Source organism: Belonocnema kinseyi, chromosome 10 (genome assembly GCF_010883055.1).
Source record: "Belonocnema kinseyi isolate 2016_QV_RU_SX_M_011 chromosome 10, B_treatae_v1, whole genome shotgun sequence".
Lineage (NCBI taxonomy): Eukaryota > Metazoa > Arthropoda > Insecta > Hymenoptera > Cynipidae > Belonocnema > Belonocnema kinseyi.
Window position 1 is genome coordinate 37,221,085 of NC_046666.1, and position 20,225 is coordinate 37,241,309.

General features: G+C 30.8%; 1 protein-coding gene across 1 annotated transcript in view; it reads left to right on the plus strand.

Annotated features, from left to right (window-relative positions):
* LOC117181801 (potassium channel subfamily T member 2) overlaps positions 1-20,225 on the plus strand; it is a 387,410-nt gene that overhangs the window by 309,270 nt on the left and 57,915 nt on the right. Inside the window, exons 14-16 of the mRNA XM_033374772.1 lie at positions 7,934-8,095; positions 11,748-11,901; positions 17,821-17,829. Of these exons, the coding sequence (XP_033230663.1) occupies positions 7,934-8,095; positions 11,748-11,901; positions 17,821-17,829 (325 nt within the window). The remainder of the gene's footprint in view (positions 1-7,933; positions 8,096-11,747; positions 11,902-17,820; positions 17,830-20,225) is intronic.

Here is a 20,225-nt window from a genome sequence, read left to right on the forward strand (position 1 = left end):
CACAGCAATAGGATATACCAGGATATCCCATTTGATCCCATTTATCTCCCAGGTTGTCCCAAGGATATCCCAGGGATAACCCGTTCGAATATCCCGCAAGGCGGAAATTTGGATATCTCAGGGATAACCACAGGATATCTAGGGTAACCCTGGGATGTCTACGGGATATTCAAATGTCCCAAGTAGGATATAATTTAATTTTCTATATCCTACTTGGGACATTTGAATATCCAAATTACCGCCTTGCAGGATATCCGACGGCTTATCCCTGGGATATCCTTGGGACAACCTGGGAGATAAATGAGATCAAATGGGATATCCCGGTATATCCTATTGATGTCTGAGATCCCTACTTCCTCTCCGAGGAAGAAAACGTAACAGAGGGATATACTCCCCCTCTCCTCACTTTCCCAAACCCCCGTCCTCACATCCTAATCCAATTTCTCTACTCAACATCACTTCTCTACAACGCCCTGCCTTCCTCCCTTGTTCTTACCCTACTTATAGTGCCCATTACTTCCCGTACTTCCTTTGTTACTTCACCAAATTTTTTATCCCTAACTTGAATTTCTTTACTTCCCATCCCCAAATCATCATCACTACACTACTAACCCTACCCTCGCTGTCCTACTTCCCCTCCTCCCTCTTCTTCTCACATTCCATACTTCCCTTACATTCGTTCAATCTCTTTTCATATTCTCCACTCACTTTGACTACTTTCTACAACCTATAATCTCCTTTTTCCTTATCTCTAATTTTTATTCCCCTGCTTCTTCTCCCCCACTCAATCTCTCTTCTCGACTAACTCTCCCGTCGCGCTTCTTCTTACAAATCCCTTACTTCTCTTCTCTTCACATATTTTCCTCTCCCTCCATTTTCCCCTCCTCTATCTATCCTTCCTCCATCCATCCATCTTTCCGCCCCCCGTTTCTTCCTTCTCTGCTTAATTCCCCTCCCGGGAAAAGTCTGACGGACGGTCACCCGACCGAAACTATAAGGGTTTCTCCCGGAGCTACGAAACCCTAAATGCAAACTTCTATAAAAAATAATTTTTTGATAAAAAAAAATAAACATGACTCTTGTTGGAAAGCAAGTTATTTTGAGATTCGAATAAATTTGTTAAATTTTTTTATTTATTTACCTGTATACAAAGTGTAAGTGAGGAGTAAGTGATCAAAATATAAAAAATCCACTTGAATTAATTTCTCAGTGTTTAAGGATGTATTGTACCTTGAAATCTTTTGATGTAAATGAAATTAGCACTGAACTATTAAAATATGTCACATTGATAAATAAATAAAATGAACGATAGTACATTTCGATACGTGTTTGAGAGGTGATTATTTAGCGAATGAGACGCTTTTGCACGAGCGAAGCTATATTATCTGTTAAAAAAATCAGTTATTCTAAAATAATATATTACAAGGAAATTATGAGAAATTATTTATGATTTATAAAATATGTTGATATATTCAACCAGTTTTACCTATATTCACGTAATAAATCTGTAATCGGAAATAAAAATTTTTCCATAAATTTATTTTATTTTTACACGTTGAATCCGTCGTGAAAGAAATGTTTCACTAACTTAAGCTTGGTAAGCAAATTGATTATATTCCAACATACAAAAATAATATATCTCAATTGTTCGAAAAATTGATGCATCACCTTTTGTTCGCTTTCTCCTAAATTAACTGTTAAAAAGCTGAGTATTTTAAGTAAAGCCAACCTAATCAGGGCACTCAAAGGTAGTTAATAGGTAGCTTAATAGAGATATATTGAATTTAGCGTAAATGGTAAAATTGCATTAGTGTGGAGGCAGAAATCAGGTTATGGTAGGAATCCCTGGATGGCAACCGCATTAAACCGTAGTTTTCCCCCAGTATCCCTTTCCCAGTTGGTTTATCTTTATGCGGCTGCTTTACGTGTTCGATGTTCTTGCACACACCACCATTTACTCGAAAATCCACATTCATCTCCAGCAACATATACGAGTTGAATATAAAACGGCTATGAGAATCACATCGTAAAACATTGCTTTATATATGTTTCATGTTTATGTCTCCCTACCGACTATACTATACAAATCTGGAAGTTAAAGTTCATTTGAAAACAACTCATTGATGGTTTAAGTGTCCCTATGTAGGTATACCTAGCCGGAAAAAACTGCCCTGAGGCGAACGAAGGAATCTACAGGGTGCTCATAAATATATTTCGAAAATATCTAGCTATTAATTCCACAGATGGCGCTGTGATCACTAATGTCATATACACTGTAAGAAATTTGTTGGAGAATTTTCCCTAGAACTGTGTTGATACCAATTTACACATATTTTGGGAAATTCCCCCCCCCCCAATTTAGTCAGGAAAATTGCCCAATTATCCTTGTGGAATATTAAGCAACAAGTGGTGAATTTTTCCCAAGATTTGATGAGGAAAATTTGGAAAATTCCCTATGATATTGTGTAATGATAACAAATCTTTCGGGAATTTTCCCGAACTTAAAATAAGGAAAATTCCAGAAAATTTGTTGAATATTTCCTAAGAGATTTGTGAAAATACTTATTATTTACGGAAATCTCCCTAAACTTTATTGGAATATTAAAAATTGCTGAATTTTATCCAAGATTTAAATATTCTTAAATTCAAAATTCAAGAATTAATGTAGCTAACATTCTCCAAAATTTGTGGAATAATAATAAAAAAGCCAATTCAGCTCGACTTTAGAAATGGAAGAGCTTCGCTCTGAAGGAATTGCCACTTCAGTCACGGTCAGTGATCCCAACTTTGAAATGTTGAGTTACTGCGCTTGCCCGACGCAGCGACTCTCATTAGTCACTGTTGGCGCGTGATTCAAACCGGCACAATTAATGATTATTTAAAGTAGATTATGATTGTAAATTGTCCATTAATATCAGAAATAACGTAATTTGAGGTTTAAGATTAGAAAAAAATACCAATGCGTATATTTGGTAAACAATAGCACATTTTGTTTCATTTCAAAATATGAATTTATATTTCATTGACACAAATTTTTGAAGAACAAAAATGTTTATTTTTTCGAGCCATGCTTATAGTGAAATATTGGTACAAATAGCCGAATTTTTTAGTATAAATAGACAATGGCTGGACTTATTATTATCAGCAATGATGATTTTTGTTTCTTTTTTCTCATTAGGAGCGTCATTATTTGGCTTCTGTGAATTTGGCACTGGCAATTTTTGCATGAAATTATTTGAATATTTATACATATTATGTTGAATGTTAGAAATATATTTATTTAAAAATTCGTTGGTGAAATAAAAGTTAGTCTTTGGAATTAAAAAAAACTATTAATTATAAAAAACGTACGAGTTATTATCTTGCTCTCACCTTAAATCACAATTTGCGTAATATCTGATATTAACGTGCCCAGAACTGCCCAGAACCACGAGACTAAAATGAAGGTGGTAGCGAAATCTGAACTGCACTGTGTTGAATAGTGCACTGCTAGTATACTACTCTTAACTGATTGATCAAAAACTTTTTTTCCTTCCAATTTCAACTATCTAAAGGATTAGACTTTATTTACATATGTCAAAACTTAAAAATCAATAACTTAATAATTATTTTTACAAATATTTTAGATGACTTTAACATTAATAAATCTTTCTCCAAAAAATGTGTAAAATCATTTAAAATATCTTGCTATTTTATTGAATGTTTTAGGGCAAAACATCTTCCTGGTCATACCGTAACACTTCAAGAATTTTTAGAAAATTTGCTTGGCCTACATTGAAAATCGAACATTAGTTTTAGAACGATTGTCTAAATTTAGTGGGGACCACTCAATTCCTCAAATTGTAGGGAATATTCCAAAACTTTCGTATAATTTACCCTGAGTTTAGGGAAATTTCCCCAAAAATTGTAGGTATTATTTAATTTCCTAAAATTTAGGGAATTTCCCCCAATTTTTTAGTAAATTATAAGAACTTTTAGGAAAATTTCCTCAAAGCTTTGTGGAAATAATTTTTCCCAACGAAAATATGGATTTTTTCCCACTGAAAAGTGGCGAAAATTCCCGGAATTTTGTACAGTGTAGTTCTGAACAGCAGACAGGCTGAGGTTGGTAGACATAGTGACATTTCTTGTGTATTACGTTTCGAAAATGAGTGTTTTAAGGTGCTTCCTAAGGCTCGATTTTTATTCCATGTATTACAAATGACAAATTTTCTCCTACAATTGAGAAACGGTTTGATGTCTTATTTTAGCCGCATTATCTAAAGAGCTAAATAAAATCCCTCACAGAGGGGTTTTTCGAAAAATGGTCTTGTTGTTTTTTATAATTTATTGGAAATAGGATGCATTTTACGCGCCTAAGAAGGAGCAACCAGCCATCGTGAGTGTACCCATGGGAGCGGTTTACTCCTATCTTGGCGCATAAAATGCATAATATTTTTAATTAATTAAAAAAATAAAACAAGACTATTTATCGAAAAAAACTCCTCTGTGAGGCATTGTATTTAGCCCTTTAAATTATGTGGTAAAATATGATATCAAAAACCTCATAAATGTAGAAGAAAAGTTGTCATTTGTAATATGTACATGAACTAAAGATCAAGCCCTTGGAAGTGCCTTAAGCATCGGACAAAAAGTGTAGAATCCTTCTACGAGAAATTTCAGAAGTTCTGTAAATAATAAAGATAAGATTTAAGGAGATAAAATTTGTCCATAGGTTTGCCCCATAAGATTTGTCTTTTTCGTAGAAGGATTCTATGATGGCACCTTTTGTTCAATGCTTAAGGCACTTCAAGCGAGTCAGTTTCGCTTGAGCCACTATACGTCTAAAAATATGAATTGTTGAACGTAATATTTTTAGCAGGTAATCTAAAGACAATAACGTCGTTTTAGACAAAGAGCTTTTTCGGGAAAATGCTTTTTTTTGTAATCGACATTTGTTCCTTTTTTGCGCCGGAGACCAGCAGCTTAGCATAGCCAGTCGTCAGGGTGGACGGTTTCAGGCGCAAAAAAAACCAAAAGATTTTGAAGCGCCTCAAGTTACTCATTCTGGAAACTTCCTGCGCAAAAAATGAAAACACGAATATAAACAAATAGTCTAACATTTTTGAAAATATATTTATGGACGCCCTTTAATATATATTGAATTCAAAGAATCTAATCTTAGATTAGGTAAAAAATTAGGTAAAAAAGGGCAAGTTTCTTGTTTTTCTCACGTCTCATGATATTTCAATAATATATTACCGCCTACAATGAAATCACCTGGAAAATCTTATTACCTGCGAACAATCTCTATTTAATATTAGCATTAGAAGACCTCACAGACCCGTCTCTATTTTTAATATTTCAGGACATTTTTAAGATTTTAGGATACTTTTGAAAATTTTAAGGAATTTTTCAAGATCTTTTATAAGTTTCACGAAATTTCGGAGAATTTTAAATATTTTAGGTAAATTTTTAAATTTAATTTATAAATTTCAAAATATTTTAAAGTGCTTAAAATATTTTAAGATTAAGAAATTTCTAGAATTATGGAAGATATGGAACCATTTTAATGATCTATACGATTTTTAAGATAGCTTAAAAGACACCATAATATTTTATTAGATTTTAAAGAATTTATTCGCGAGAAGTAAGGAATTTTATGGGGTTTCGAAAGTTTGAATGGATCTAATATTATTTTTTGGAATTCACTCTGAATTCTTATTAAATTATTCTAATTTTTTTTAATTCACATGAATTTTTAAAAATTTACTTACTTCTACTTTATTCATTTGATTTTTTACTTTTTACAAAACTTTTTCGTACATTGATCCTTAAGATCAATTGATGAAATGATCCAAAGATTCGAAATATTTGTATGCATTTTTTTTATCTCTGGGTATTGGCAAGACCTTAAATATATTAAGGTGCTTCAAACGATTTGAAAGGTTTGTGAATATTTTAGAATATTTTGAAAAATTAAAATCATTCTTAATTGATTTCAGTAATTTAATTGGATTTCAAAGGATTCGAAATATTTCAGGGTATTTAAAAAAATAATATTTTATATTTTAATGAAATTATTATATTAAAATTTTATTAAACTTTTATTATTTTATATTTTTAATGAAATTAATTTCATTATTTAAAAAAATTTTAAGGATTTCTGGAAATCAAAAATTTCATAGAACTTTACAAGATATTATAATATTTTAATGGATGTTAAAAATTTATTCATAACAAAAGAGGGGTTCCGTTGGATTTCATAGATTTCAAAAGATTTCAAATATTTTGTTCAATAGATTCGAAGTTCCCCATGAATTCTTATTAATTTATATTGATTTTTTTAATTCTTTTGAATTATTTTAAATTAGCTTAATTCTACCCAATTTAATGGATTTCTAAAAAGTTTGTGTTTAATTTATCTTGATGTCTTTAAAACTGACCTTGATTTCTTAGGCATTTTATCAAATGCTTCAGAATTCTCTTTAATTTTTCTCAACTTGTTTCAAACTTACTCAATACAATTTTTTTTATTGTTTTGAATTTAGTTAATTCTGATTTTTTACTTCAACTCCTTGAATTCTTAGGAATTTCGTCCAATTCTTCTTAATTCCCTTAAATTTTTTAAAACTCATTTCTGAAGGACTGAATTCAATAAAGGTTTTAACATTTTTAAATTGTGTTTAATTGATGTGAATTCTTTCAAATTCAACTTAAATTTTTATAAATTTCATCAAATTGTTCTTGTGTTCCTTAAATTCCTTTAAATTCATTCCAATTTTATAAAAATAAATAGAATTTTTTTTTTTTTAATATTTTCCAAATTCATTTGAATTGTTTTGAATTTAACTTTAATTGGTTTTAAGTTTTATGAATTTATCCTGAATATGTATACCATTCCTTTTAATTATTTATTTTCTGTTTATTTATTAAGACTTATTGAATCATTATTTAAGTAATCATTAATTACACTTTTTATTATTTAAGGTTTCAGAGATTTGCAAGAAATTATTCTTCTAATTTTGAAAATAGTTTTTGTTCAAACTATTGAATTATAAAGTTCTGAATTTTTTACATTTAATTTCTTTTTATTCAACACGCAGTTTCAAAATGTCTTTACAATGTTGCAATTTAAAATAATTAAATTCGGAACGTTTTCAATTCTAAATTAATCAATTTAGAAGTCCTCAAACTTAAAATAGATCTGGGATCAAAGGTCACCATTCTAATTTTTCTATTTTTAATATTGATATTTTTAATTACTCAGATTTGAATGATAAGTTAAATTTAAAAATTTAGAAATTTAGGAATTTAAAATTAAGAATTATTTGATTTCGAACAGAGAATTTTCAACATGAAACTAGAAGTTTAGAAAATAATTTTAATTGCAATTTAGAAGTAGGTGATTCAAGAAAAATCTGTTTAAATTCAGAATCATAATTATTAACAAAATTCTCTGTTCTAAATCATAATTTTTTATTTTTATGATAAAAAAATCAAAAATCTTTTAAATATATTAAAGGTTCGGAATAAAACTCTTGAAATTTGTAAAAGTCGTTTGAGTTCATGAAAATATTTTTAACAATATAAAATTGACCGGGAGAAAACAGGAAACGATCGGGAATTTAAAATTCAACCGTCCGGTTGACATTTTGGTTACCATTTTGCTCAACAATGCTGTTGCTAAAGCAAATTGTTACAGAATTTGTACTTTTCTCAACATCCTAACAATATACACAAGCGGATTCTCCGTTGCCTGCGACTGTTTCTCACATTTTTGTATTTTACAATTTTCCCTCTTTGCGATAACATTTTTTTATCCCCTTTTGAGAAATCTTCTATCTTGCGTTCATAAAGTAGACTCATTTAAATAAATAAGTATTGTTCATTATTTATGAAAATTTCCTCCATTTTTTTCTTTAATTTTTTGTAACAAGATTTAATATTACAGCAACATATCTGGATGCTGGGGGAATGGGAGATTCAAGACAGTGCCTGAAGGACGCAGGATCCTCGCCACAAACACCAATCACAGGAAACCACCTTGATGTTCCAAGATCAATGGACCCAAATCCAAACCTTCTTAGTCCCGAAATTTTAACACAGAGAAGAGGTGCGGACATTAATGATTAATATAAAAATCAGTCAAAGTAGGCATATCGCGCCAGCAAGAAAGGATTTCTTAGCCTATTCAGACGATAGTTAAGTCGCTTAAACCTCCCCTCTTATACTCTCCCTACATTCCCCTACTTACCCTCCTCTTACTTCATCTTCCGCCAGCTTCGCAGAATTCTCCCTTTATTTCCCCCTCTCCTCGCTTTCCAAGGTAAGGCTCCCCTTTCCCCTACTGACTCTCATTTCTAATCATTTCCCTACTTTCTCTTACTCACATTCACTTCTCCCACTTCCATTCCCTAATTACCTCTACCCTTCTTCACCATGACTTCCCTTAGTTAACTTTTGCGCAATTCCCCTACTTCCACCACTGCGTATACTTCCCCTTCTCTCATTCCGCCACTTCACTTGCTCCCCCTACATTCCCCTACTTACCTTCTCTTACTTCACCTTCCGCCTTCTTCCCTAAATTCTCGCTCCATTTCCCCCTCTCCTCGCTTTCCAAAGTAAGGCTCCCCTTTCTCCTACTCATGCTCTTTTCTAATCATTTCCCTACTTTCTCTCACTCACATTCACTTTTTGTACTTCCATTCCCTAATTACCTCTACCTTTCTTTATCATCACTTCTCTTAGTTCCCTTTTCCACACTTCCTCTACTTCCAACACTGCGCATACTTCCTCTTCCCTTATTCTGCTACTCCACTTGCTTTCCCTCATTTCACTCCCCGTATATCCCCTCTCCTTCTTTCCTATTTCTTGCCGTACTTTCTCTCCTCTAATTCTCCTCACTTCTCCTAATTTAGTTCCGCTAATTTCTCTTTGCTGCATCTAATTCCTCTACCCTAATTTTCTCTAATTTCCCGTACTTTCCCTCCGATTATTTCATTTCACTTCCCCTACATACTCCCTCCTCATTTTCATTCGCTTTCTCTACTATCCCAACTTTGAGAGGTCGTCCATAAACTACATTTCCAATTTCAAGCTATTTTTGACACTTCCAGCCCCCCTCGTTGACGTCCAATTTTAACGTTCCCCGGGGGGAGGGGGGTGCCACCCCTACAGACCTGAATGTGACGTAGCTATAGCGAATTCAATTTTGCGCTTTGAATTCCTAAAACTTCATGTCGAAATGTATTCCATTGACAATAAAATACTTGAACTTTTAACCAAAAAGGATTATTTTTTTAGCAAAATAGATAAATTTTCTATAACAGAAAATTAATTGTTAACTAGTTAAATATATTTAGATTCCTTTATAGGAACCTGTATAAGAATTTTCAGTAGGGTAAGCTCTCAGTTTAAGAGTAAAATTTTTTTTCAAACAATTGATTCTTCAACCGGGAAAGATTCATTTTCAAAATCAACGTTAATTTAAAGAAAAAGAATGGATTGTTAACCAAATAGTTGATTTATTAGTTAAGAAAAGTAAATTTCAATAAGAAAGAAAATCAAATTTTCAAAAAAGAGTTAAATTCCTAACCAAAGTGGCGAATCTAAAAAAATTATTCACAGCTAAAAAAATTAATTTACAACAACAAAAAAAACAATTTTTCAAAAAATTTTAATTCAACTGAAAAACGAATTTTGAAACAGTTTAATTCAACAAAAAAATACGAATTAAAAAAAAAGTTGAATGCTGAAACAAAGAGACGAGTTTAAACAAAATTCAAATTCTGAAACGAAGAGGTGAATCTTTAAATAAATGAATTTTGAAGAAAGCATTTGAATTTTAAACTAAAAAAGGTGAAAATTTAAACAAATCATTTAACTTTGAACCACAAAGATGAATGTCCCACCTACAAAATTCTACATTTTTAACAGAATATGCGATTTTTTAAACAAAATACATAAAATTATAAGAAAATTGTTGAATTTTAAATAAGAATAGACGAATTTTTAAAATAAAGTTAATTTTCTATCGAAGATTAAAAATTTTAAATAAATAGATGCGTTTTATGTTAAAATAGATGAATTGTCAACAAAAAATATAAATGATCTACAAAATTTTTAAACTCTAAACGACAACTGATAATTTTAAACCAGTTGCATTCTTAATCAAACTAGAAAAGATAAATTTTTAATAAAAACTGGAATAGTTACATATATAGTTAAAAAAGTTAATTCCTCCCCAAAAAAATTATTTTACTCCAATATAATTAAATTTTTAATAAAAAACAGAAATTTTTCAACTAGAATTATGAATCTTTAACAACCAAAATTAAATTTTAACGAAAGAGTTGAACATTCTACCAAATACTTGAATTTGCAACAAAAAATATGACTTTTTAACCCAGAAGATTAATTTTCTAACAAAAAGGACCAATGTTCATCAAAACACATATTCAAGTTAGAAAAATTAATTTTCAACCAAAACTTAAACAATTGATCAACAAAAGAGTCCAATTTTTTGAGCAAAGTATGAGAAAAGGGCAAGTTTCTGGAAGCTTCCTAGGCCATCTTTCGCAAAATTCCCGAACTTTTAAAACATTTTTCATCAGGAAGCGTTCAAAACATTTAGTAATTTTTTAATTTTACTTACACCCCCCCCCCCCCCCCCCGCCCTTATCGACACCTGTTTCCAACCCTAGTTTTCGGGGCGTCTTCATCCTCCCTCAAATTATTAACGTAGTTTATAAGCGGCCCCTAAGCCTGAATAGAAAATTTTATCGGGGAACTGATTGGGACCAGGATAGATTTTTATTTTTTTGAATAGTTTTAAACATCCTGGATATTTTTTAGAATGGCAAAAAAAAATTATTTGGAATCAGCACTTGGAAAAATGGTTGCTCCTCATATGCGAGTCAGCACCCGGCCAGGGCCAGATAGGACTGCATGGATGATGAGAAAAAAATAAATTTTTGTTTTCACTGTTGATTTTTTATTCTTTTGAGAATACTGTCTCTTTGTAAATGTAAAAAAATACTTGGATAAAACACTTACAAATTTGATTAGAATATCGAGTTATCCAGGTCCCTATTAGAGCTCTAAAAGCCTGACTAGATAATAAGAAAAAATTTTAATTTTTTGTTAATGTTCATTTTGAAAACAACCTGGCTTTTTATGGAACTGTGAAACAAAATTTGAGTTAGACATTTTGAATAATGTTAATTGGTCATGCCGGGATAGCCAGTACCCGATTAGGGCCTGAAAGGACTGACTAGGCAATAAGAAAGAAATACATGTTTTTACTTTTCACTTTTAATTTTTGATTCTTTTGAGCATCCTCTTTTTAGAAATTTAAAAAATTACTTTGTTGGGGCACTTATAAATTTTGTTGGAATGTCGATTTAGCCAGCTCCCTATTATAGCCCAAAAGGCCTGACTAGATGATAAAGAAAAAGATTAATTTTTTCAAATGATAATTTTTCGCTGTCGGTACTCTTAAAGACCCTGCCTCTTTTTTTAATTCACTCAAGTATATTTGGGATTTTTACTTAGAAAATATTTGGTCATGAAAGGCTAGCTAGCACCCGAAGAGAGTCCGAAGCGTCCTTCTTGATTATATGGCCAAGACAATGCCCTAATTGGACGCGAACCTGTCCCGATAATTTTCTCATGGGAGTGATATTATTTGTCTGTGAACTCTTTCCAATTAACAATTCACTATCAGTTTCATGATAAGCCATCAGATTAATCAATAAAAATTTTAGGCAGTAGAAGGCCAAGCATACTACCTGTGCCAGATATGTTGACGAGTTCCACCTTAAATCTACCTGGCCAGGAATCTCTAGATCACGAGGGTGATGAGTCAGAAGATGAAATGGATGACGACGTACCCTGGAGATCACCAAGTGAAAAGATAGCGTAAGTATCACATTTAATTTATTCTGATTCAGCAATATTCTTAAAAAGATCATTTTCAGAGATATAAAAATATATCTTTGATATTTGCTATAATTGAGTTTTCAGACTCAATAACTCCCCCAAGGCTCGAAAACATTAAAAACGTTGGCCCCGGGTAAAACGAAAATTAACAATTTTTCCAAAACATTTTTTAGATATAGGTTTGTATGGAATAACAATATGGAACTTTTTTCAAAATAATTAGTCTTAATAATACAAATTAAAAAGTGAACAAAAAAAGTATAGCGGGACGAAGTTCGTGAGAACAAAGGCATAAAGTTTGGACCCACTCCGCCGGGTTTCAGGTTTTAATTCCTGCCTCGCACGCCATAAAGACCTCGGCCGAGTTTAATTTTTTTCGATAAATGACTATTATTTAACAAAAACTTTAAACTTTTTTTGTTTTACTTTTCCGCGTTACAAGTCCTTTTAAGATTTTCAAATTTATTGAAAGTTAATAAATCAATGTAATGACTAACTAAAAATAATCTGTAGTAGGTTAAATTAAAACAATTTTGTTATAAAATTATGAACAAACTATTTTAAAAAAATCATTTTTTCGTGACTCGCAAATATTATCTATTCACAATTCCTAGATTTTAGATGGAATATGACAGATAATAACGGTCCTTACAATTTGTTAAGACTGCTGTTTACCAATTAATTGAACAATTATCATAAACAAATGCACAATTTAACCATTTTTTATGAATAGGCTTCATTTTTTTCGGTATCAACTTCAAGGTTTTGTCAATTATTTACACAATGCATTTTTTTTATCAAACTTCTTTATATCATCAACAATTTTTATATTAAAAAAAAACAATAATGAGTTTTTGGCAAAACATTTCATGGTAATTCTAAAATAATATAGAGCACATTGATGAAAAAAATGGTTAAAGTGTACATTTGTTTATAAAAATTATTCAAATAATTTATAAAGAGCAGCTATTCTTTACTAATTGTAAGCGTACACTATTATCTGTCATATTTAAAACAAAATATATCTATTTAAAATAGATAATCATTGCGGATCACGAAAAATTGACATTTTCAATAGTTTGTTCATAATATTGTAAACAATTTTTTTCCTTACTCTGGCCAACTTGAGATTATTTGTAGATAGTCATTTACATTGATTCACACCTATTTAAACAAATTTTTCAATCTTAAAAGAAATGGTATCACAAAGTTTTAAGAATTTTTTTCTTGTAAATTAAAATTTAACTAAACAATAAATAGATTTGTTTTAGCCAATTTTTAATTTTCGTTTTCAATCAATTTTTATTGAAAGGCAAAGCTGAAATTTTAATATGTTTTTTTCTACATTAGCGATCTGTTTTTTTCGCAACCAATAACGTTAATGTAAAAATTACGAACTCAATAAAAATACTTTTTAAAAACATTAATTAGCACCTTAAAATATTTTTAACATTTTTTGATATTAAAAAAAAGTTACAGTGCTAATTCAAGATTAGAAATAATTGGAGACTTTAAATCTCAATTTTTTCGACGATATATAAGTAAAAACAATGCTAAGCTTCCATTTTTTATAAGTCCAAAGTAATTTTTAATGTTATAAACAAATTTAATAAACAAATGGATATCTTAGCCATTTTAATCTGTAAATGCTTCGTCATATTGAAAAAAATATATTTAAACTTTATCGAAAATAAATAATATTGTACGATTTGTTAGTAAATAATAACAATTGTTAATTGTCTGATAAATTTTAGATACACATGAAAATTGATGACAATTCTCAACTGGCAGGTTTTGTTTTTTCAATGAAATAAATGTTAAATTACTTACAAAATCTTTCCCATGTGACAATTTACCAACCAAAAATCATTTTTTAATTTAGAAACAATTTCTTAAACAAATTCACAACTTGACTGCTTGTCAACAAATGGATTTGTCAATTTGCAACCAGCAGATTTTGAGTTTTCAGCGGAATTAACTGTAATTATTCTGGACATATACCTTTCTTATGTTTTTTTAATAATAAGCAAAAATTGTTTTTCCATAAACAGTTACACTGAAAAAATCTGCGATTTTGTAATTTTTGAAGAGTCAGCAACCATCTTTTAAACAAATTTATATTTTACCATCCTGCCAAACAAGATTCTCAGTCATTAGTAGTCGATCTCAATAAGAAAATGAAACCCATTTGTTGAAAAGCAGTCAAATTGTGAATTTATTAATTAAATTTTTGATAAAAAAAAATTATTGTTCTTGATAAATAATCATGAGGAAAGGAGTTTGAAAGTAGTTTGAAATTAATTAGGTGAGAAAATGAAATCAGCTGGTTGGAAATTGACAAAAATCTGTATTTGTTTCTCAAATTCATTAAAAAGAAACAATTATTATCAGGTGTGAATCAATATTGTTAAAGAAGCGAAAGATTTTAAGCGTAAAATGGCTAAGATGTAATTTAGTAAATTTGTTCTTAACATTAATCAATAATGTTAATTTTTTTAAATATAATATTATCATTATTTTTACATATATCATGAAAAAAATTTTTAAAACAAAGACTTTAAGTAGTTTTGATCTTGAAGTAGAACTTTCACTTATCAATTTTTTAATCCCAACATTTTTTTGTTTTTGTAATTATTGTAATCTGCTGGATATTATTTTCAAGGAGTGTTTTTATTGATTTTATGATGTTTTTCATGAATCTAAGTTGTTGTAAAAAATTGGATTGTTCATAAAAAAATTTAAATGTCAATTTTGTCGTTAAGCTAAAGATTAAGAAAAACAAATTTTAAAAATTGTTTCAAACAAACTTCTTCGGAATTGAGTTATCTTTAGTTCTGAAAAAATGCACAAATTTGTTTAAAATTGCAATCGCCAAACATTTTTTCAGTTTTTAAATTTTATTTCTAAAACTAATCATGAGACAAAAAAATTAAAGTAGGATAAGTTTCATCTTATTATGGTATACAAGCCTGTATTTAAAATAATGATTTCGCAAATTTTTAAATTTCTGATAATTAAAACCGAAGGCCCAGTTGGACTAAAATTATCCCTATTCCAAAAAATCCCAAGTCTCTCGTAGAATAAACAATTTTTTAATTGAAGGTAAGATGAAGCTTTATTTGATTATGCTGATTTAATACTTTTTATTTAAAAATGCATTGCATATTTATATTGCAGATTAAATTAAACCTAATGTTTAGTATTAAATTAAGAACAAAGAATTTATATTTATTTTTTAATATCGACATTTTTCGATTTTACAGGAAATAAATTATGAGAATATAAATAAAAATATATTTTGGCACGTAGTTAAAATTCTCGCTTGCATTGCACGTTTCTTGTGAACTGATAGTAGAATAGCTGATTTTGTAAATTCATTTATATACTATTTTTAAAGGGATCTACTCCCCCTCCCTGATATTTTATAATTTCTCCTCACTTCTCTATTCCATTTCTTTTATCTTCCCCTCACTTTCCCTATTTGATCTACCTTTATTTACCCACACTACCCCTCCCCTTATTTCTCATTACTCACCCTTATTTTTCTTTTCTCATTTCCCCATAGTCCCCTACTTCCTCTCTGTATATTTTTTTCACTTCCTCTAGTTTCTTTTACCAACTTCCAATACTTGCCACAGTCCTTCTCTCCCTCATGCCTCTCGACTTCTAATTCCCACTCACTCCTCCTGCCTCATATCACCTCATTCACTCTTATTTCCTCTGTTTTCTCTCTTCTCATTTTCCCACAATTCCAATACTTTTTCTCATCTCCGTTTCATTCCCACAATTTTCTTTACTTGCCTTCCCCTCGTTTCCTCTCAGTTCTAATACTTTCCTTCCTCTCATTTCCATTTACATTCTCTATTTGTTAATTGCTCATTTCTCCTAATTGCGCCTACTTTTCCTCTTCTAATTACCCCTTAATTCCCCTGATCACCCCTCTTATTATCCCTTTAATTATTTCCTGTTCTTTCATTTACCCTCATTTCCATTACTTACCTTTTCCTCATTTACCAATTTTTTTTATTCTCCCTACCACCTCTACACCCTCTCCACAATTTCTACTATTTTCTCCTTCAATTTTCCTCCTTCTCCTACCATAATTTCTCCTTACTTCACATACTTTTTTCTTAAATTCTCATCACTTTCCCTGCTTTCTGTTACTAATTTTTCCACATATCCCCTGCTTTCCCTCCAACAGTTATCCCTCACTTATTCTAGTTATCTTTCCCTACTTCCTCTAGTTTCCTTTCCCCCAATCTCCTCACTCTCACAGATTTCTACTCACTTCCGCTACTTCATCTTCCCCCATTTACACATATTTCCCCTACTTACCCTATCATTATTTTCCCTATTGTACCTAACCTCATTTTCCTTCACTTTCTATACACTCACTTCCCCTACCCCATTATTTGACCTTATTTAAACTTCTTACCCGACCCTTATTTACCCTCAATTCTCCTACGTTTTCTAACCTCACTTCTTCGGGGCTACGAAACGCTGAAAATAGAAGGTCTATATAAAAACGTAATTCTTATATGCATATCAAGAGAGGATTGACATAATCCCTCGTGACTATAGACATAAGATCTTCTAAGTTTACGATGCATCATTAAAATCCTGAAGACAAGACGTCGCTTTAAAGTGTTTCAACCCCTATTTCTCAAAAGTCTTACCTGATAGCCAATTTTCAAGACAAGATTGATTTTAAGCTTACTCAAATTTGCTAAAGTTTCTCATCAAACTTCAATATATAATAATTATTATACGTATTTAATATATTTTCCTTCCCTTAGAATGACATCAAATTTAATCTCCAAAAAGCATTCTGAAATAATTTTTTGCATGCATACTTTTATTACTAATATACATTAAAAAACAAGAATTGATTTGCACAATTTTCTTTATTTAATGCACTATTACCTTGATGTGGTCTAATAAATGTGAGGTAGATCAAAAGCTTAATTCCCTGCACTGTCGAATAAAAGCTATTAAAGATGGCAGTACAGAACCAGATAACCAAAATTTTTTAAAGCGTTTATTGTATAAAAAATTCTTAAAAAGTCAAATACAAATTGTGTTCCAAGAATTTTTTTGAAATATTTTCTGATACAATAATTAAAATTTTAACGGGTAACTAACTTTCTCCAAAGTCAAATTTGAAAAACTCATGAAATTTTAGAATCAGGATTCTTGGTAGTATTTCTCGAAATGGAATAACTTTTCTTTTATTTAAACATTTTTGGTCTAAATTAAGCAATACTTCGGCGGACTTTTGTTTAATTTTTAAAAAGTGATTCTACAGAAAAAATGAGTATAAAAAGCGTTGTAGGTAACTAGTGAAACGGGGTAACCCAGCTGGGTAATTGTTCAAAAATATTCACCGTTGGACTCCGCAATATGGCAGCACATTATTTAAGCAGTTAAGTGCTGCCGCCTATCGGAGTTCAGCGCAGAATCCTTTATTCACTTAGTTTAGTTTACCTCCTCACAATTACGCTGTTGGACCTTACCTTGTTTCACAATTACCTGCAATGCTTCTTACACTCGATTTTCTTTGTATTCGTCTTTACAGATTTTTATTGTCGATATTTTGAAAAATTCTGATTTTGTTGGTAAATCTAATCCCGTACTGCCACCCTTAATATGTCGTTGCATCCTCTGTTCTATATCTGAACCCATTTCCTCAATATATGAGATTTTTCACGATCAATGTGCATATCCTCACAATGTCTCTCGTTGCCTGTACTACAAACGTGACGTCGTTGCATTCAACGATGTCCTGCCTGAAATGTCACCCTGTAATCTCGTGGATGTTTTCGATGTCTTCCTTCCTGTATCACCTTTGTGCACTTCGTCTTTCTCTACGCCACGTCACGAACGACTTACTGCCTGCAGCTTTAAAGGGTGAGTCCGCTTTGTTTGAATTTCCATACAAAAATAACAAATCAAAATAACAAAACAGTTTTTACTTTTAATCTTGGAAATATAATCAAAGACTCTTTTTGTTTTTTTAGTATCACAGGATATTTCATCTACACAGCCCCCTCCCAGAATCACTCCCTTATTCCCTTAGTTTTTTCTACTGTACTTCCCCTTTCTTCACTTCTTTTCACATCAACTACTTCCTTCCTAACTTATTCTACTTCCCCTCACCACCTTTTACCACCTTAATGTATCCTACTTTCCCTTCCTTTACTCACATTACTTTCTCTATTTCCGTTCCCTACCTCTAGTTCCCTTATTTTCCCTTTCCTCACTTCTCCTTACTTCTTCTCAGTTTCCCTGCTTCTTGTACTTTGTGTCCCTTTTCTTTCCCTACTCATTGTGCTTTTCCTCCCTTAAATCTACCTTATTTCACAGCGGCTCTCACTTGTTCCTCCTACTCTTCCCGATACTTTCTTACTTTTTACCTCATCCCCCACTTTTCCTTTATCGCTTCTTATACTTCCCCTTCCTTTACTTTCTTCTTCTAATTTACCTCACCTATGCTTACATTCTACCCCCTTACTTTTCCACCCTACTACTGCTTTTTCCTACTTTTTTTACCTCCCTTCTCTACACTTCTCTTCTACTATCCCTACCTCTTCTTGAATCACATCCCTTTATTTCCTTTCACTACCTTACTTACATCTGAGTTTCCCTCACATCTCCTACATCCCCTTTCCTCACTTCCTCTTCTGAGAGAAAATTATGACGGACAAATTATTATATTAATAATAATATACAGCATTAAAAAAAACTTTTTAAAATAATTTAGGGCATACCAAAAAATGAGATCAAGGAAAATAACGAAAACGACTTTCATGCAATGTTGCAAACTACCCTCACGAAAAAATATAGAAAAGTCAGTATAGGTCTATAATGTAGTGTAAAGAAATCGTATTACAGGGCTCATTTTACGTATTAAGATAAGACTCAGAAAGAATAGTCTCAAGTAGTACTAAAATGAGATCATTGGTCAGATCATAGAGTCTATTATTCTATGTATATTAAAAATAGAAGCCCGGGAGAAGTGGTAGGGGAAGGGAGCAGGAGAACTGAGAGGAGAGGAAGCTGTGTAGGAGAGGGTAAGTGTGGGTAAGTATTGGAAGTAAGAAAATAGGAAGTAGGAGAAGTTAGAAGAGGGAAGTAATTGAAGTTAGGAGAGAGAGGTAGCGCAGGAAGAAGTAGGAGAAGGTATATGAAATCAAAAAATGAAGTAATGGGGATGCAAGGGTAGGAGAAGAAAGCTGAAAGGAGGAAGGATGGTAGAATCTTAAAAAATAGTTGGAAATTTCTGTAAAACTATTTTAAATTCCTTAAAAATAAATGGAATTTTTTACCTAAAATTCTCTGGAAATCCCTCGAAATTAGAAAAAATTCTCTGAAATATTTAAAATACTTGCACACGTCCTATTAAATAATTCTTAAATTTTGTGAAATTCTTTTAGATTTCGTAAAATCTTTGGCAAGCCTAGAAAATTCCTTAAAACCCTTTCAAACTTTTTTAGCTTCTTTCTATTCCTTTATGTCGACGAATTTCACAGAAATCCCTTAAAATCAAATTTATTTCATTCCCTATCGTTTTTCATAAATTTGCTTAAATTTCTTATAGTTCTTTGTAATCTGCGAAAATGGCAAAACTCGATTAGATAAAATAAAAATGATTGCAAGTCCTTTCAGTATAAGTAGAATTGAACTTGTGAATTAAAGTTTTCTAAATAAACGTTTAGTAAACAAATCCCTTTTTAGTCTTTGTAGATTTAATAAAATCCTTTAAATCTTGAAAAATTCCTTGAAATGCAACAAAATTCTTTGAAGTTCTTTAAAATTTTTATATCTCTTAAAATCATCTAGAAACTCTTGTAATTCCTTGTAATTATTGCAAAACCTGAAAGTGCATTTTAAAAAGTATAAATTATTTGAAAGCCCTTGATTATAATTTAAAATAAACTTATTCATTATAGTTCTCTAAAAAAAAGTTTAAGAACCTTGAAATCTTTTAAGATTTAACCAAAAATCTTAATTTTTTTTAAATTCCTGAAATACCTTGAAAGCTTTAGAAACCCAACAAAATTCTTTGAAATCCCTCGAAAATGTTTAAATCTCCTTAGACCTTTAAATTCTGTTAAAATCTTTTAAAATTCCGTACATATTTTTTAATAATTAGAGTTTCTTTCAAATCCCTTAAAACTTTTAGATTATTTGAAATCCCTTAAAATGTTTCAAATTCCTGAAAAATTCATAAATAATTCTCAAACTACCTTAAAAGTTCTCGAAATGTTTTTAATCGCTAGGAATTTCATTTTATTTTACTTATT